Source organism: Diadema antillarum, unplaced genomic scaffold (assembly GCF_040938485.1).
Source record: "Diadema antillarum isolate AM-2024a unplaced genomic scaffold, OU_Dant_1.0 seq00001401_RagTag, whole genome shotgun sequence".
Classification (NCBI taxonomy): domain Eukaryota; kingdom Metazoa; phylum Echinodermata; class Echinoidea; order Diadematoida; family Diadematidae; genus Diadema; species Diadema antillarum.
In genome coordinates, this window is record NW_027272156.1 from 475,422 (window position 1) to 490,880 (window position 15,459).

At 39.8% G+C, this 15,459-nt stretch overlaps 1 protein-coding gene across 1 annotated transcript; it reads left to right on the forward strand.

Moving 5' to 3' along the window:
• Positions 1–1,325: 1,325 nt before the first annotated feature.
• Positions 1,326–14,210, forward strand: LOC139709052 (A-kinase anchor protein 10, mitochondrial-like). The gene is made up of 11 exons (XM_071621018.1): positions 1,326–1,438; positions 3,485–3,880; positions 4,248–4,907; positions 6,452–6,550; positions 7,307–7,391; positions 7,924–8,047; positions 8,697–8,833; positions 9,453–9,597; positions 10,426–10,709; positions 12,839–12,974; positions 14,079–14,210. Exons 1-11 carry the CDS (start codon positions 1,414–1,416, stop codon positions 14,208–14,210), a joined length of 2,223 nt encoding a protein of 740 aa, XP_071477119.1. The 5' UTR covers positions 1,326–1,413.
• The last annotated feature ends 1,249 nt before the right edge of the window (positions 14,211–15,459 follow it).

Sequence of the window (15,459 nt, forward strand, 5' to 3'; positions counted from 1 at the left end):
GCTATTTGTGGGGGAGTTACACAGGCCCCTACCCATCATTACGTTACATGCGCATATTCATAATTGACCATTCAAGGTCTGTTTTCTTGCCATAATAAGGCAAGTTGCGAGGGGATTTCATATTATTATCCATCATTACTTTATATTTTGCATATTCATATTGACCGTTCAAAATCTGTTTTCCTGTGAAAAATGTCATGTTTTCCTTATTTTTCATCCGGTTTTGATAAGATTTTCACTGTTACGCTAAGAAAACTTTATTCCTTCCTTTCAGAAAACTTCCAAATGCAGTGGAATTTCAATTTAAGCGATAAATTTCTACAGAAGTTTATCGACAGCACTAGATTACAGGAGTTGTGACAACACAGTGCTTAAGGCGGATTTCTTCTCTATTATATTATTGTTTTGATGGTGACAATAACAATTATCATCATTGTACCAAATGCGTCTGACTGACGAATATTGAATACATTCGTTCCTACAATTATTTTTAATTCCATACTTTTATTGCTCCTTAATGTGTCCGTTGCGATCACGTGACGAGTCGTAAAAACATCTGCCGTGTCTCAGTTACTTTTAAAAAACCCGAAATTGTTGCCATAATCACAATTCACAAAGGAGAACATGCTAGACTGAGTATTATTTTACTTTCATCCCCCTTTGCTCGAGTTTAATACTAGCAGTCAGTCCTATTCGGAGTTTCCTTTGTTGTTGTTGTTGTTGTTGTTGTTATTATTATTGTTGTTGTTGTTGTTGTTACTGTCAACAAAACAACGTTTCCGCGTGACTGCCAAACAGCATACATTGTCATACATGATTTTGGTTTTAAAATGAGAGTTATGAATTTCGTAAACCTGTAATATGTGGATAAACGAAAACATGTACTGGCATTCCCCTTTGTTCTCCTATACACACTGGAATCGCACTCTCTTTCAAATTGTGAAGTGAAGAAAATGATATCATATTATAATAATGTAATTATTATAGTTACAGTTTCCCCACCTTGAAAATTTTATAAAGGAAAATGTAGCATCGAAAACAAACAAACAATTCTTATGCCATCCTATACACCTCTTTACTTCCTTATGAGTCCTTTTCGTACCAAAAAAAGTAGCAGTTCCTGATTCTCTGTAGTTACCCTGAATAGTTAGAAGAAATACAAAACAATAGGTTTTTCCTCCTAATTTACAGTAAGGGGCGCGACTCTCAGTCCGCCCCGCCCCCTTTTGCGTAACACCTGCGTATTCTTTAACCACACCGGTCATCACTGTGTGTCCATTGTTAATAGCTGGCGCTCTTCCATCGAAATACACGATGAACGTAGTCGTCGCAAAAGTGACAGCTTAGATGTTCCGGGATCGTCTTCAATTTTTGCCGGTTTACATGCCCTTGATAATGATTTGATGCAACACTATGCCTCTGTTTAAGAGGAAATCAGGTAAGTATGATTTGAATTCGCGTGATTGTGGTCATACCTGTGATATTTCACCAAAATACACCATTTTGTTCGCTCTGTGCTTGTGTGTGGCGATGCCGTGGCTAGTGTAGTGCGCTGAATAGCTTGCATGCACATCTTCTTAGGATCTGGGAAGTTCATACATTGACATTGTAATTGTTTACACTGTGGTGGTGGGTAGCCGCCGGTGTTTAATCGTGAGCTGTTGAGATGAGCCAGCTAGATGTGATGAATTTCGATTGTGTTTGATTCTGTCAGGGCTGAGTGCTATTGAATACACGATGAAATGGATGAAAGATTTTGTGGCGAACTTTGATAACAGGCAGTAATGTTTGCTTGCGTTATTCATTGTAGTTAAAAAGTTGACAAGTTTAACGTAATACCAATAAGCAGGTCTTGCTGCAGTCAAAGAAAGGCAAAAGCTAACTAAATTTAATTATAATACTAATAGCTTATCCACTTAAAGCTCCAATACGATAGAGTCCAACAATCAGGCAACTTCCACCTCAAAGCTAAAGACAGTAAAGTGCTTAAAAACTCCATACTCGCACAACAATCAATATTTGCAGTCTGCTCTAAACAGTGAAAAGTGAGCAAGCTGCTCAGAATTCAACTAGTAATGTTAGAGGTTCTACTACTTCAGACGTTAGTGTTATACAGGTCTAGAACCTACTAAGCGCTGTCCAATATTCGACCACCGGCTCCATGTAGAAACCTATGCTTTTGTGTGCTGTCAAATTTTGGCATGGGAGGTTGAACCTAGGTGCGGGTTTTTTACAATAATATGTGATTATAACTTTTCTTGAGCTGGACAAGCTGAAAAAAGCTGTGATAGAATATCACAAACTCTCAGGCTTAGCACTGCCACTGTGATTGATGTAGAACCCTAGAGTAAAATACCCAATATGCGGCAGGGTGCCTGTTTCTGGCAGGAGCACTTTCATTCATCAATAAAACAGCTAATGAACATCATGTGTGCTTATAGTCCCACTTTAGAACACAACAAGCAGGAGTTACTCGCAAATGTTATGGGAAGTGACACCCGACTGGGCCTTTTCATCAATGAATTAAATGGCCCTTGCCGCAAACAGGCACCCTGCACAAAGCTTGCCGCAAATGGGGTATTACTGTAATTATTTACTGATGTGTAGCTGATCACAACAGAGGTGACACTGAAGCACATCTTTGAATGTGTCAGAGTTTTGAATCTGATCGATATTCCTTGGCAGTGTGTTCCAAATCCAATATCTTGCTGTTCTACGGGTTGTATGTGGAGTGTGAAAGAAAGAGTTGACAAGTGCAGTTTAATTACCATGTACATGTACTATAAACCAGAGTAATTATCAAGATGCAAACTTTGGGTTGACATGCCTCTTGGTGCTTGACAGATTAATTTTTACTTTTGCCATTATTGTAAATAGTGGAAGCACTTAAAAGCACCATCAGCCAGTGTCGCCATTGCACAATCCATCCCAGTTTAGCTTTCTATGAGCTGCTGCAGGGATTGTCCATTCCAGATTCAAGGTTCAAGGTGCTTGTGTTGGGCTATTATTAAAATTTCTTCCATGCTCCAGCTTGAGGCCAATGTTGCTGTGCTTAATCTTGTGAAGCATTGGATTGATAGTCTATGATGAGTCTGTGAGGTTCAGGAAGTGAATGGAGTTGGAGATCCTTTAAAAGCTTTGGGTTAACATGTCTTCACTATAATTGATGTGAAAATTATAATTTGATAGATCTATCTCATTTCCTTGTTTTTCTTATGAACATTCTGTGTAAAAGATGAGGAATGATGTAGAAGTTGGATATTTCCTCTTGCCTGACACCTGCAGGAAAATTCTCCTGTATTGTCAAATGTACAGTACTGCAAATTGTACCTCCACTGAATTTGAAGGATGTCTTTGTGGTGCAATATATTACCCCAAGTCTAACAAATCCATGCTTGCTCCTCCTGTTCCCACAAAGATCATGTGAAATATGTAGATTGTTGCAGCCATCTGGTGTGATGTGTATTTGTTGTTGTTTTGACAGAAAAACAGCCCCAGCAGCGTGTGGTGCGACAGAGCTCCAAGCCGGAGAACCCAGCTGTCAAAGGCCTGCAACAGAAAGGGGGCAAACCGACTCATCAACAGGCCCCGCAAAGCGGCCGCCCAAATGCACAGCCCCAACATGGCAACTTCCACCATGCAGGGGCTGCAGCGATGACAGCAATAACTACGACCGGCCACGGTCAACATGGTAGTATACCAGGGGGAGGGGCTCCAGGCATTCCGGGCCAAGGACCGCCCCGATCCCCTCCAGACCCGTCGAAGGCGGATATCATCGATGATGGGACCGCAGCCTTGGCCGCCAGCAAGAGAGGAAGTGGCATTGCGGTGAAGCGGATGATCAGTGATGAGGATGATGCTATGGGGGACTTGGGTAAAGGTAAGTTTAACAGCAAAAAACAACCAGATTGTGCACAGATTTATCAAATAGGCTATTTACCTAAGTCTAAAAATCTTCCCTATTGGGTTTTTCTTTTTTGTGTATTACATGTTTTTGTGAAATCAAGCATTTTATATCTGCCATAATTGTCATAGTATATAAATGTTAGTTGTGCATTTACAAGGTATAAAGAATCAAATGAGACAAAACAGGGTTCAAGAAGCTCAGGAAGGAATAAGCATGAATTTGATATTCAATGTTTCATGAACATGTAAAAGCAACATTAAAAAAAAGAACAACAACAAAACCACCACAACAATGATAGGAACAGCAACAGATGAATTTCTTTTCTGTAATGTCACTTCAGGCATTGGAAAGATAGAGCAGACGGACCAGCCCATCAATCGGTCGAGACTGTGCAAGAGCCTCAATGAAGTCCTGCATGACAATGGCGCACTCCCCTACTTCATCCAGTACATGGCCTCGTGCGACAGAAAGCAGCTTGTGCAATTCTGGCTTGCCGCCGAGAGCTTCAGCAATGCTTCGTGGTCGAAAATGAGAACGGACTCGATGAGTGCCGGCACCGGCACTATGGGAAGCCATCTGACAACGACAATCCCCGAAGATCGATCAGAAACTGACGATCAAAACTGCAACACAAACTCGTCCACTTCCAGTCGGAATGGAGTGAGTGTGCCTAGTTCAAAAATGGACGCTACAGAGCGGATCATTGAAGAGTCTAGGAATAATAATGCAATTAGCTTGCCAGGTGAAGGGACAAAGGAGGACAGTGCATTGAGTCGAATGAACAGTGACGGTAAGGTGGTGGAGCCGACGATATCCCCGAGCAAGGAAGTGACTCAGAATGCTTCTCCCGCCGGCTCCCCAACCAAGTCAAAGACTCACACGAGAGCCATGTCAGACTCGGCTGTCGGAGTCGGGAAGATGTTCGGTGGGAAAACGGAGGGAGGGTTTGAACCTGGCCACCGGCGGAATAACTCGTGGAAGGAAGTGGATCCAAGGACCGGTAAATTCTAAACCTCTTCATTCTTGTGGTTATAACACTTAATCTGCTATTATCATACACACATGAATAATCATGTACGTACATATTATATGGCATTCAGCACCAGGGTATGTTATTTAAATTTCATGTTAGATGTGTCGTGCTGTAACTTACGTTACCCAACATTCATGCTTCTCCAGATACATGCTTTAGGTGAAAGCAGTCATCACAACAATGATTTTATTGGCAAGAAATTCAGTAATATTGCCTGTAGGTCAGCCAGCCTGTTGCACTTTTTTCTTCCTTTCTACTACCGGTACTCCAAATGTACAGAGAGAATAAAATTGTTATTTAGTATGCTGATGTACTTTATAGCAATAGAATGAGAAGTGAATTCTATGTGCAAAAACTGGTATCTGCATAGTATTTTTTGTTCGAACAAACATGAATGAAAGTGAAATGAACAGAGAGTTCCCATTCACAGGACCTTGATTTCCCCTTCGATTATGTAAAATCAAGAGGCATCTGGATAAAAATTGTATTGCCAGTTCCTCTAGATGTTAATGTGATCTTGCTTCATTTCATTTGACATGTCAAGTCCAAGAAACCCCTCTTTCCTGCTGAATCTTGTTATACTTTTTTATATTTATTGTTAATGTCTCATAGGGTAGAATAAAATATTTTGTTTGACTTGAACCATATTTCGGACATACATTTGTGCGTTGTATATACCATTCTCTCTTCAGTTGCACAATTTTTAGAAGCCTCTAAGTATCTTCATTCATTATTGGTCCTTTAATTGACAACACGTGTTTGATGATTGATGTACCACATCAGATTTCTTTCTCAATTTGGATGAGTTTGGTATTTCAGATTTGATAAAGTTAACCAGCTCAATCTAGTCTTTTGCTGTTAAAGGATACTGCATGCAGTAAACCTCAGAGTTGCCGATTTGATGAGGACAAAAATAATGATTATATCTGCACCATAGTCACCCCTTGACTTGATTGGTATGGTTAACACAGTAAGCTGGCAGCCTCCACTACCAAACACTACACCCTTGTCCCAGGCCCCTAATCATATATCTACTTCAATGTCTCGAACACAATTTTAGCTTTACTCATAATGGTCCTCTATGCTGTGCTTTTGATGTCCTCTGTTGTAGAACAATTGGAAATAGACAAAAGTAGTGATTTTATCCAACTGCAGTAAGGCAGTGTGTATCTCTTGTGCAAAATTCTTAGGTATTTCAAGAACAATACAGGTATGAAATTACAGAATGCAGGAAGTATGAGACTGAAATCCCTCAGGGAAATATTTTGCAAGGTTCCTGGTTTCAGTAGGATGCAGTTTGTGCCCACTTTGTGGCATTCTCCATTTCCATGTACATGCCAATTAAATGCAAATCCTTGTCAAAGCCCTAATATTTGCATGTTTAGTTTTTGATTCCCAAAATAATGACAGTTTTGTCTTTAATAGACTGCCATGCATCTGCTGAATGCCATTTTCATTGATGATGTTTCCTGTCTCTGATTTTTTCTTTTCTTTTCCTGCCTGATGCACAGCTGTAGAAAGAGATGCCATCAACATCTTCACGAGATACATCTGCAAGGATGCCATAGCTCCTGTGGGAGTCCCAGAACAGATCCGGTTAGATATCATAGGTGAGTAGCTAGCTGGGTCAGCAGTATAGTGCCCTCTTGTTGGACTGTTTGAGATTCCCAATTCTGCTGGCCTCTGTAGATTTCAAGTAGATTAAAGATAATTCTAAATACATCTCCTCACTGCTGAACCAATCAGAAATTTGTGCCCAAATTTGACTTTAGACACTTGAATCCATGACTTTCAGATGGAATTATAGAAGATTTGTAGTAAGGGAGGATGAAGCATTCAAAAGGGGACCTCCCCCTTTAACCTTCTGTATCCAACGTCTTTTTTTTTTCTTTACTACAAATGTGTGTAGGCAAAGAGTATTTCACCTGTGTGTCAATCTGATTTAATAACAAATAGATGCATATAGTGTGTAGTGCCATGTAAGATTTCAGGGTTTGAATTATATGTGTATATTGATTATTGCTTGTATTTTGAAACCTTCACATATTTTACTAATTTTGACACTGATTCCATTACAAAAGAGTAAAACTACATGTGTATGTGCTTTAATCATCCACAGAATCAAATTTGGAATAATAGATTTTCATTGTGGCACTGATTTATGAGTTGGCCACATAACTAAAAATGTCTATGATACATGTATTTCATTCCTTACGGAGTAGAGTTTCATCTGTAAGCATATAATTTCAACCCACCGTGTGACAAGAACTATCTATGGAATGGTCTTTTAGGGAATTATTCAATAGGTTATATTTTGACACTGTGATTGATTGACTTCCTTGTTTTGCTTTTGTGTTCCTAATCAGGCAAAATCTGTCCCAAAGATGGACAATTTGATCCTGACAGCTTCAAAGATGCACAGAAGTATGCATTCATGCTGATGGACAAGCAGTAAGTTTGGCTGGGAATTTCTTTGTCAAACATTGGAGTGTGCAAATATTTCATAGTCTTACTCTTACTGGCTCCAGGAAGTGCCTTATTGGGCCCTTGTGTATGATGCCATGAAGAGTAAAACTTCAGTCAGTTGTTCCTACATTGAACACTTGTTACTTATATGATGTGACTATGAGAAGAGCACAAGTATACATTTGGTTGGTGTTATTCAGTGAATATTAAAGAAGACAGATAAAGCAAAAAAACAAAACAAAACAAAAAAACCCCAAACAAACTGACGGAGTCTCATTTGATTATCATGTTTTCAACTTTGTGCGACAATATCTCTTTCCTTGTAATGGATGTTATTCTCGCAAAATTAAGGGTTTTTTTTTGTATTTTTATGTGTCAATCCAATTTTATTTTATTTATTTCTTTTAAAAAGAAGAAATTCTCACAATGAAAAACCTTAATACAACAGATTATTATATGGGTGCTGATCCGTGAAAAGATTCATTTCATTGTCCATCACATTTATTTTCTTTGACAGATATTTCCAGTCATTCCTGAGGAGTGAATTTCATTGTAAATACCAGATTGATGTACTGACCAGTGGGAGAGTCTATCTAGCAGACATCCTCTACAATGACTCGGCCACATTCTACTTCATGGAGGTATAGAAAATAGTAAATTCATTATTGAAGTCATTATTCTTTCGTGTCCTTCTAATTTTAACTTATAAACAGGTTCAAATCAAAATTTGCCCCCCCCCCCCCCAAAAAAAAAATAAATAAATGAATAAAAAAAATGGAAGAACCAGGCAAACATAATTTCAGGGCTGAACTGGTTTTGTTCTTTGAGGGGCGTCACATTTGCCTTTATTCAAGTTAGCTTTGTTATTGTATGATGATGATTATTATTGTTATCAGGGTTATTATCATTACTTTCTTCATCATTATATTGTTTTCATTCATTATCATCCACTATTATAACTATTATAATCATTGCCAGTATTACCATTGTCATCACCATCATTATCATTGCTTGTTTTGCATTCATCAAGGAGTTAATGTTTTTGATGCCGTTGGTTTGTTTGTGTGCAAAATGACCCAAAAAGTTATGAACAAATTTTGATGAAATTCTCAGGTAATGTTGACATTATATGACACAAGGAACCGATAATCAAATTTTGGCAGTGATCCAGATCACTGTCTGGATCCTATGGGTGGAAATGTGCTACTTTGTGGAGGTCTGAGTGTTTATTTGAATTGACATTATTATCATTAAGCATTGTTGCCAATGGTGATTATTTACCATTTCCAGTACCTAGAGCAAGAGAATGCCGTCCATCTCCTCCAGTTCTGGCTGGCGGGAGAAAACTTCCAGCAGCACCTCCTATCTCAGCAGGGACAGTACGACCCGGTGGAGGCTCAGAGTGATGCCATGGTGCTCTACGACAAGTAAGGCCACTCTGTCACCATTGCAAGGACCTTTGCAGCACACACACAAACACATACCCCCCCCCCCCCCCCCCCACACACACACACACACAGAAATAGACAGTTGTGTCGTTTTAGCATAGGGTTTATTAGGTGCAGGCACCAATCTTTGTGTTTTCATGTGACACTGTTGACATTTTTTGTTAAAAGTATCTTTTGTGAGAAGATACATTCTGCAGAACGTTCATGAATATTTGCTATTTGATCTTCTGAAATGACTTTGGTAAATGGCATAGTGTCTTCAGAAGGATGTGTATTTTCATTTCTGAGAATGGTTCATGATTGTTTTTAGAATATTTGGCATGCTATTTAAGTGTAATATTGTTTGAAATCAACTGTACAGGTTAGAAGTAAGGATTGCGTATCTCCATGGAGCTGTAGAGTAGTGTATAACATGATTTGTCATCAAAGTAATATAGTTTCAGCATAGTTCCAGTTAATGTATTGCTTTACAAAATCCTTACATGTTCATGTTCTCAATGTATTGCCCTTGAATAATCATATTCATGTGAGAAGACCTGAAACCTTGTGTGTGTGGAAATTTCAACATAATCTTTTTCTTCTCACTCTGTTGAACCAGGTACTTCTCCCTCCAAGCCACCAACCCCATCGGCTTTGATGACAACATCAGGTTTGAGGTTGAGAGCAATATATGCAGAGAGGGGGGTCCCCTTCCCACATGTTTCGCTGCTCCCATGAGGCAGGCGTACACCACACTAGAAACTGTGAGTACAGACATAACCTCTGTGGAGCTGCAAAAAATGGGATGGTTTTCAGAATGAGGAAATGACAACCCCTAGAATATTACCTTGTGACTTAGTAATCTGTCTATATCAGTTTCGTAGCAAAAAGAAAAGGGCTGCTGAAAACTGTTTATTCAATAGTGGTGAGCCTGTAGAGTAAAGTGGAGCCAAAAGGGGCCTGAGCTTAGTTACAGTTTTTCTAAACATCAAGCATTCATCATGATTGATCAGGACTGCATGTCAAAAAATGTTTCAAATGCTGTTTTGATATATTGATTTTGATATTTCATAGTCACAAAGACGATTTTTACACGTAGTAGAATGTTTACATTTGTTTTTGTGGTATTTCACGTCATGGCATGCTGAAGTATATGGTTTGGACTGTGGCGTGTATAGGGAAGAAATCTATAAAACCCAAACTATGTCTGGAATGCAGCATTTAAGAACAAAAAAAAAAAAGGAAGGAGGGCAAATTAAATGGAGAAGAAAATATGATCTGTCTCTTTTGTGTGTTTGGTTCTTAACTGAAGAGAAATCAAGTTTGATGTAATATGCAGCAGCATTACCTGCTGACGAAGGGAAAGTTGTTTGAATGTGGAGTGATATATGAGTTGTCATGTTTCTGTCTCAAATCTGAAGATTGACAGCAATAAGCTGCCTCAACTAAATTCATATTTTGTCCCAACTCAACTGCAAAGTAAGCCACTATTTTGTAAATCGGCAAGTACATGTAGCATAGAAAATGGATGAGAGAGAAGTGTGAAGTAAGCCCTCATCTTGTCAATGACTCTTTTAAAATTTTCTGTCCAGATGTATTTCCAAGGATTTCTTCAAAGCGACCTCTACTACAAATTCCTCTCTGAGCTCATCAATACTATAAAGAGTGAGCAGGCACAGGCGGCTGGAGGAACCGGTTCCATTGCCACGGCAATTGATGACGACCAGTCATCCACCTCATCAGATCCAGCAACAAGAACAGTACCGCGCAACACACTGCTTGCGGAGGGCAACGTCGTCAAACTGTTTGAGGGTGACGTGAACATCGATCCCGTCAAGTTTGATCCTGACTCCCTGTGGCAGAGGAGTAAACCTCAGTAAGTGATTATTTCATCATGTTTTCGTGTACAATAGGCTTTCAATTATTACTAAAAAACCCAGACCCTCTTAGCAATGTCTCTTTATTAATGTGTCAGCACGCTTTCCAAAAAGGATAGTAGTCAAGCTTATCTCATGTCTACAGCTAATTCTTTTGTTTTGATGTGGATTTTTTTCTCTGTGGTAATCAATTTCAAGTGATGATTTGAAGCGCTATCAGCAAGAGGGAAAAGTGCAATTTAAACACGCATCACTCATTCTAATAGCATTGTGGTGTGTGTGAACGTGCTTATCCTTAAAATTTTGTAATTATATTGAATACCGATATACCGATAGGTAGTTTATTGTCTCGCCCACCGGAGGTGAAGGCGAGACTAAGGGATCCAAATGGCGTCCGTCCGACGTCCGTCGTCCGTCCGTCGTCCGTCCGTCGTCCGTCCGTCGTCCGTCACAAATGTTAAAGTTTACCTGCAAGACTCTCTTAGGATGCATAACTTGGCAACTGTTACAGCAATGGCAGCCACACTTGGGTGATAGAAGCACTAGGGGTATCTTCATGTTATGGTGTTGTCAGAGGTCATGTGATGATGTCAAAGGTCATTTGAGGTCATATATCAAAGAGTATGTGCAAGACTCTCTTTTCTATGTTAAAGTTTACCTGCAAGACTCTCTTTTGACAAATAACTTCACATAAGTTGCTTGGATTACAACCTAAAGGCCACCGCACACTACACGATCAGACTGGTCTTAAAGTCTTAAGCCAAGCTGGGTCTTAAGACCAGTTGTACGACCGGACACCGCACACTATACGACCCGACTGTAAAGCGCGCGCAGTGCGCATTGCGTGCGCTTGCATTTTACTGCATTGTGAATGGCTGAAAGCTCACGACTGGTCGTAGAGATTCAACATGTCAAATCTCTACGACTGGCGCTAAGACCCAGTCGTACGACTAGAAAATGGCAAGACTGTGACGTCACACTTCTAGTCTTAAGGTCTTAAGACCGGTGAATCGGGGCAAAATCGTGTAGTGTGCGGCGGGCTTAACTTGGGTCATAGATGCACTGGGGGTACCTTCATGTTATGGTGCCGTTGGAGGTCACAGGATAAGGTCAAAGGTCATTTGAGGTCATACGTTAAAGTTTACTTGCAAGACTCTCTTATCACACGTTACTCAGCACATGTTACTACAATGGCAATCAAACTTGGGTGATGGTAGATGTCTCTTGGGAAGTTGAAGGTAACCACAAGGTCAAAGGTTACAGACAGGGGTCAACGAACTTTTAGGGCCCAATGTTCAGTTTTTAGGGCGCATTTCATTTATGGCTCATAACTTTTGATCCCTTTGTCCGTTTGTGACCAAACTTGGATGGAAGATGTCCCTTGGGGAGGTGAAGGTCGTTACAAGGTCAAAGGTCACAGACAGGGGTCAACAAACTTTTAGGGCCCAATGTTATGTTTTTAGGGCGCGTTTTGATTGTGGCTCATAACTTTTGATCCCTATGTCCGTTTGTGTCCAAACTTGGACGGTAGATGTCCTTTGGGGAGTTAAAGGTCATCAGAAGGTCAAAGGTCACAGAAAGGGGTCAACAAATTTTTAGGGCCCAATGTTAAGTTTTTATGGCGCGTTTCGATTATGGCTCATTACTTATGATCCCTTTGTCCGTTTGTGACCAAACTTGGATGGTAAATGTCCCTTAGGGTGTTGAAGGTCAACACAAGGTCAAAGGTCATAAGCAGGTCAATTAAATTCTGGGAGTTATAAAAAATATTAATTCCTCGTACGCGAATGGGCGAGACACAATTTGGCGATTGCCTTGTGTTATCAAGTAATCCATGGTGATGAGAAGGTTCTTTTGGTTTGTTTTATACGAGTAGAGTATCATCTGTAGGGATCAGTGGTTATGTTTTTATATCATTCTTTTAAATTTTGTCCCTTTTCCCCATGTGTGCATTGTAGATGTGATATGAGATCGCCAAATCAAGACATTTTACAGAATATTTGCTTCATATGAAAAAGAGGTATTACCATCGTAAGGTTTTGCAAACATTTGCCCTTACCAAAAAATCTTTGATTGGTCTCCTTCCCCACCCCATACCCTCTTGGAACTCCCCACCTCATGCAAACAGGAACATGATGTTTGGAAAGGTCAACCACTTGGGTCAGTTCGTGCCAGAGTACGAGCCCGACCCCGAGTCCCTGCAGAAGAGGAACTCATCCACAAAGTTTTCTCTCAAGAAGCTGGTTACCAAAGATGAAGACAAGGTGTGTAATCATAATGGTGCTATTAGAGGTGCATTACAAGTTGTAAAGATAAAGAGCCCTCTCCAATATCTTACTCTCTCTTCATGAATTATATGCATCTCTGTGTACCAAGTTGTCTATCTCTCAACTACCTTTCTATCTATCAATCTATTCATATGATTATGTAACTGCCAATCTGTCAGACAGTCTTTCTTTCATTCTTTCTCTTACCATACTTCTATCTTTCTATCATTCTTTCTCTCTCCATATTTCTATTCTTTTCTCTATCCTCTATCTCTCTCAAATACTCTCCTGTGTAGCTTTGTTGTAGATATGAATGATTTCCTTTTGTCTGAAGGAATGCATCATGCAAGTACTTTCATACACCAATTTATTTGTTCAGCAGTTGTAGTTTACACTGTAAAATAACATCATCATGGGGTCCCACATATAGACCAGGACCCCGTTTCATAAAAAGTTGATATGATAGCAACTCTTGCTAGAATGGCAATTGTCATGGTAACAATGAGAATCCAGCTTCCTGATTGGCTGTTGCTATTGGAAGTTGCCATTCCAGCGAGAGTTGCCATCCTAACATCTCTATATGAAACGGGGCCCAGATACTATGGCTGTATGCTTCTCTTCCCAGAAGAGCTGCACTGGGTTTGCAAAATGTATGAGATCTCATAACTTTGCCAATTATCAAACGATTCATGGGACATGGATGTCCCACCATATTGCAATGTCCCGCTGTATTGCACCATCTTTTTGCACACTCCTATCAAACATGTACGTAGATGGATCTCGTTGTCTTTGAAAAATATCTTCTCAAGGCAGCGGGTGTTTATTAATGTCACAGTATGATACACCAGATTTTTAAATGCAAGTATGCAACAATAAACTGTATCATAAATCATTATATCTGAATAACATTTTTATCTTGCATTGCACCATTCTTTTGCACACTCTTAATATGTTTGTTTATGGGGCTCTCTAGAAGAACATTTCCTCATCGCAGCGGTACTGATTAATGTCGCAGTGTGATATGCACAATGTTAAACTCTATCATAAATGATTGCATCTCTGATGAATGAACATTTTCATCTCACACTAATTTTATGGTAGAGCAAGGAAGAGATGGCTCTGAAGATAGCTCAGATGATCATCAACGATGTCAACATGCAGACCCAGGGTCTGGCCGGAAGCGACATCCCATCCCCAACCACAGCCCGGCCAGGAAAGCTCACAGGATCGTAGCACAGGTCAGGACTCGTGGCCGAGCGTAGCCCCATGCAGGTACCTGCCAGTCCTGATGCTAGACTCAAAACAAGCCCGCCTGTCGCATCTCAGGTTGCGGAGCAGTCACTATTAATTACCTGAATGAAGGCGGGCAAACCTGCAGATTGAGGTCATGATGTGGAGTTCTATGCTTTGTTGTAGCATGGATTGTGTGGAATGCGTTATTTTTGTCCATTTTCCACGTCTCAAGGAGAAGACGCCGTGACTGCCGATTGGAAGCGTAATCAAACCTCCTTTTTAGTGATCCATTGTTGCAATGTTATTCAGAGCATCTCCAATGCTTGCCTGCAATTTGTGATATGCTCACAACAATTAATTCATGTAGAGTGAATATCAGCGACAGAATACAATACATAAGAAGCGTAATGAAGATATAGCATTTTACAACAGATTTTTTTGTTGTTCCCAGAAACATTATCATTTATTGTGTTTTGTCATGTGCAGTGATGTATTAGAAGAAGAGATGATTTTATTTTAGCCTTCAGGGTTGTCTCTTAATTCTAGCAGTCATGTAGTTTCTACTTTGTAAAGTCATAAGTTGAAAGTCATCTCAGTATTGTGAAACCTATCCCTGTCCTTCCCCGCCCCACTTTACCCCCTGGCAAAAAAAAAAAAAAAAAAAAAAAAACAGACAGAGAAAAGCAAAATGCAAAACAAATGCAGACAACAAATGGAAATTGGGAATTAACGGACAATATTTCACTCATATGATGTATTCCTCATACAATAACCGATTCCCTTTCACTTGCTAACACTTTAGCTTGGAGAAGAATCGTATGAAACGCTTGTGAAGGCAATCAAAGTTCATTACTATACATATGTCACAGCATGGAACATGAAATGTGTGCTCAGGTGTATGATTCGTGTGATCGTAGCATTTTAGTATGTAACATACAAAAGTAGCAACCAACACATGTTTCTTATTGCGGAGGTACTCCAAGTCTGAGGACAGCTTGAAAAACTAGATGTTAAGTTGTTGAAAGAATATGAGGTGCATATCACTAGAAATGTGTGGTAATGTTTTCCCCTCTAATAGCTCATGTTTAAAATGTAGGAGTCTGTGATCTCCTTGTGATCTCTGATTGGCTTTGTGTCTTGATCCTGTTGTGCTTGCTGTTGCAAAGATATTCTGTAATATTGGAAATTTCCGCAGTGTTGAAATTTTCACGCATTTTGCGCAACCAGAAACTAGAGCGAAAAAAAAAAG

What these genes read in the sequence shown, in the direction of transcription:
- LOC139709052 (XM_071621018.1), top strand. Translation starts at nt 1,414, where the DNA reads ATGCCTCTGTTTAAGAGGAAATCAG. An exon ending in TTCATGCTGATGGACAAGCA is followed by an intron (nt 7,392 to 7,923) that starts GTAAGTTTGGCT and finishes TTTCTTTGACAG; the next exon opens with ATATTTCCAGTCATTCCTGA. An exon ending in CGTACACCACACTAGAAACT is followed by an intron (nt 9,598 to 10,425) that starts GTGAGTACAGAC and finishes TTTTCTGTCCAG; the next exon opens with ATGTATTTCCAAGGATTTCT.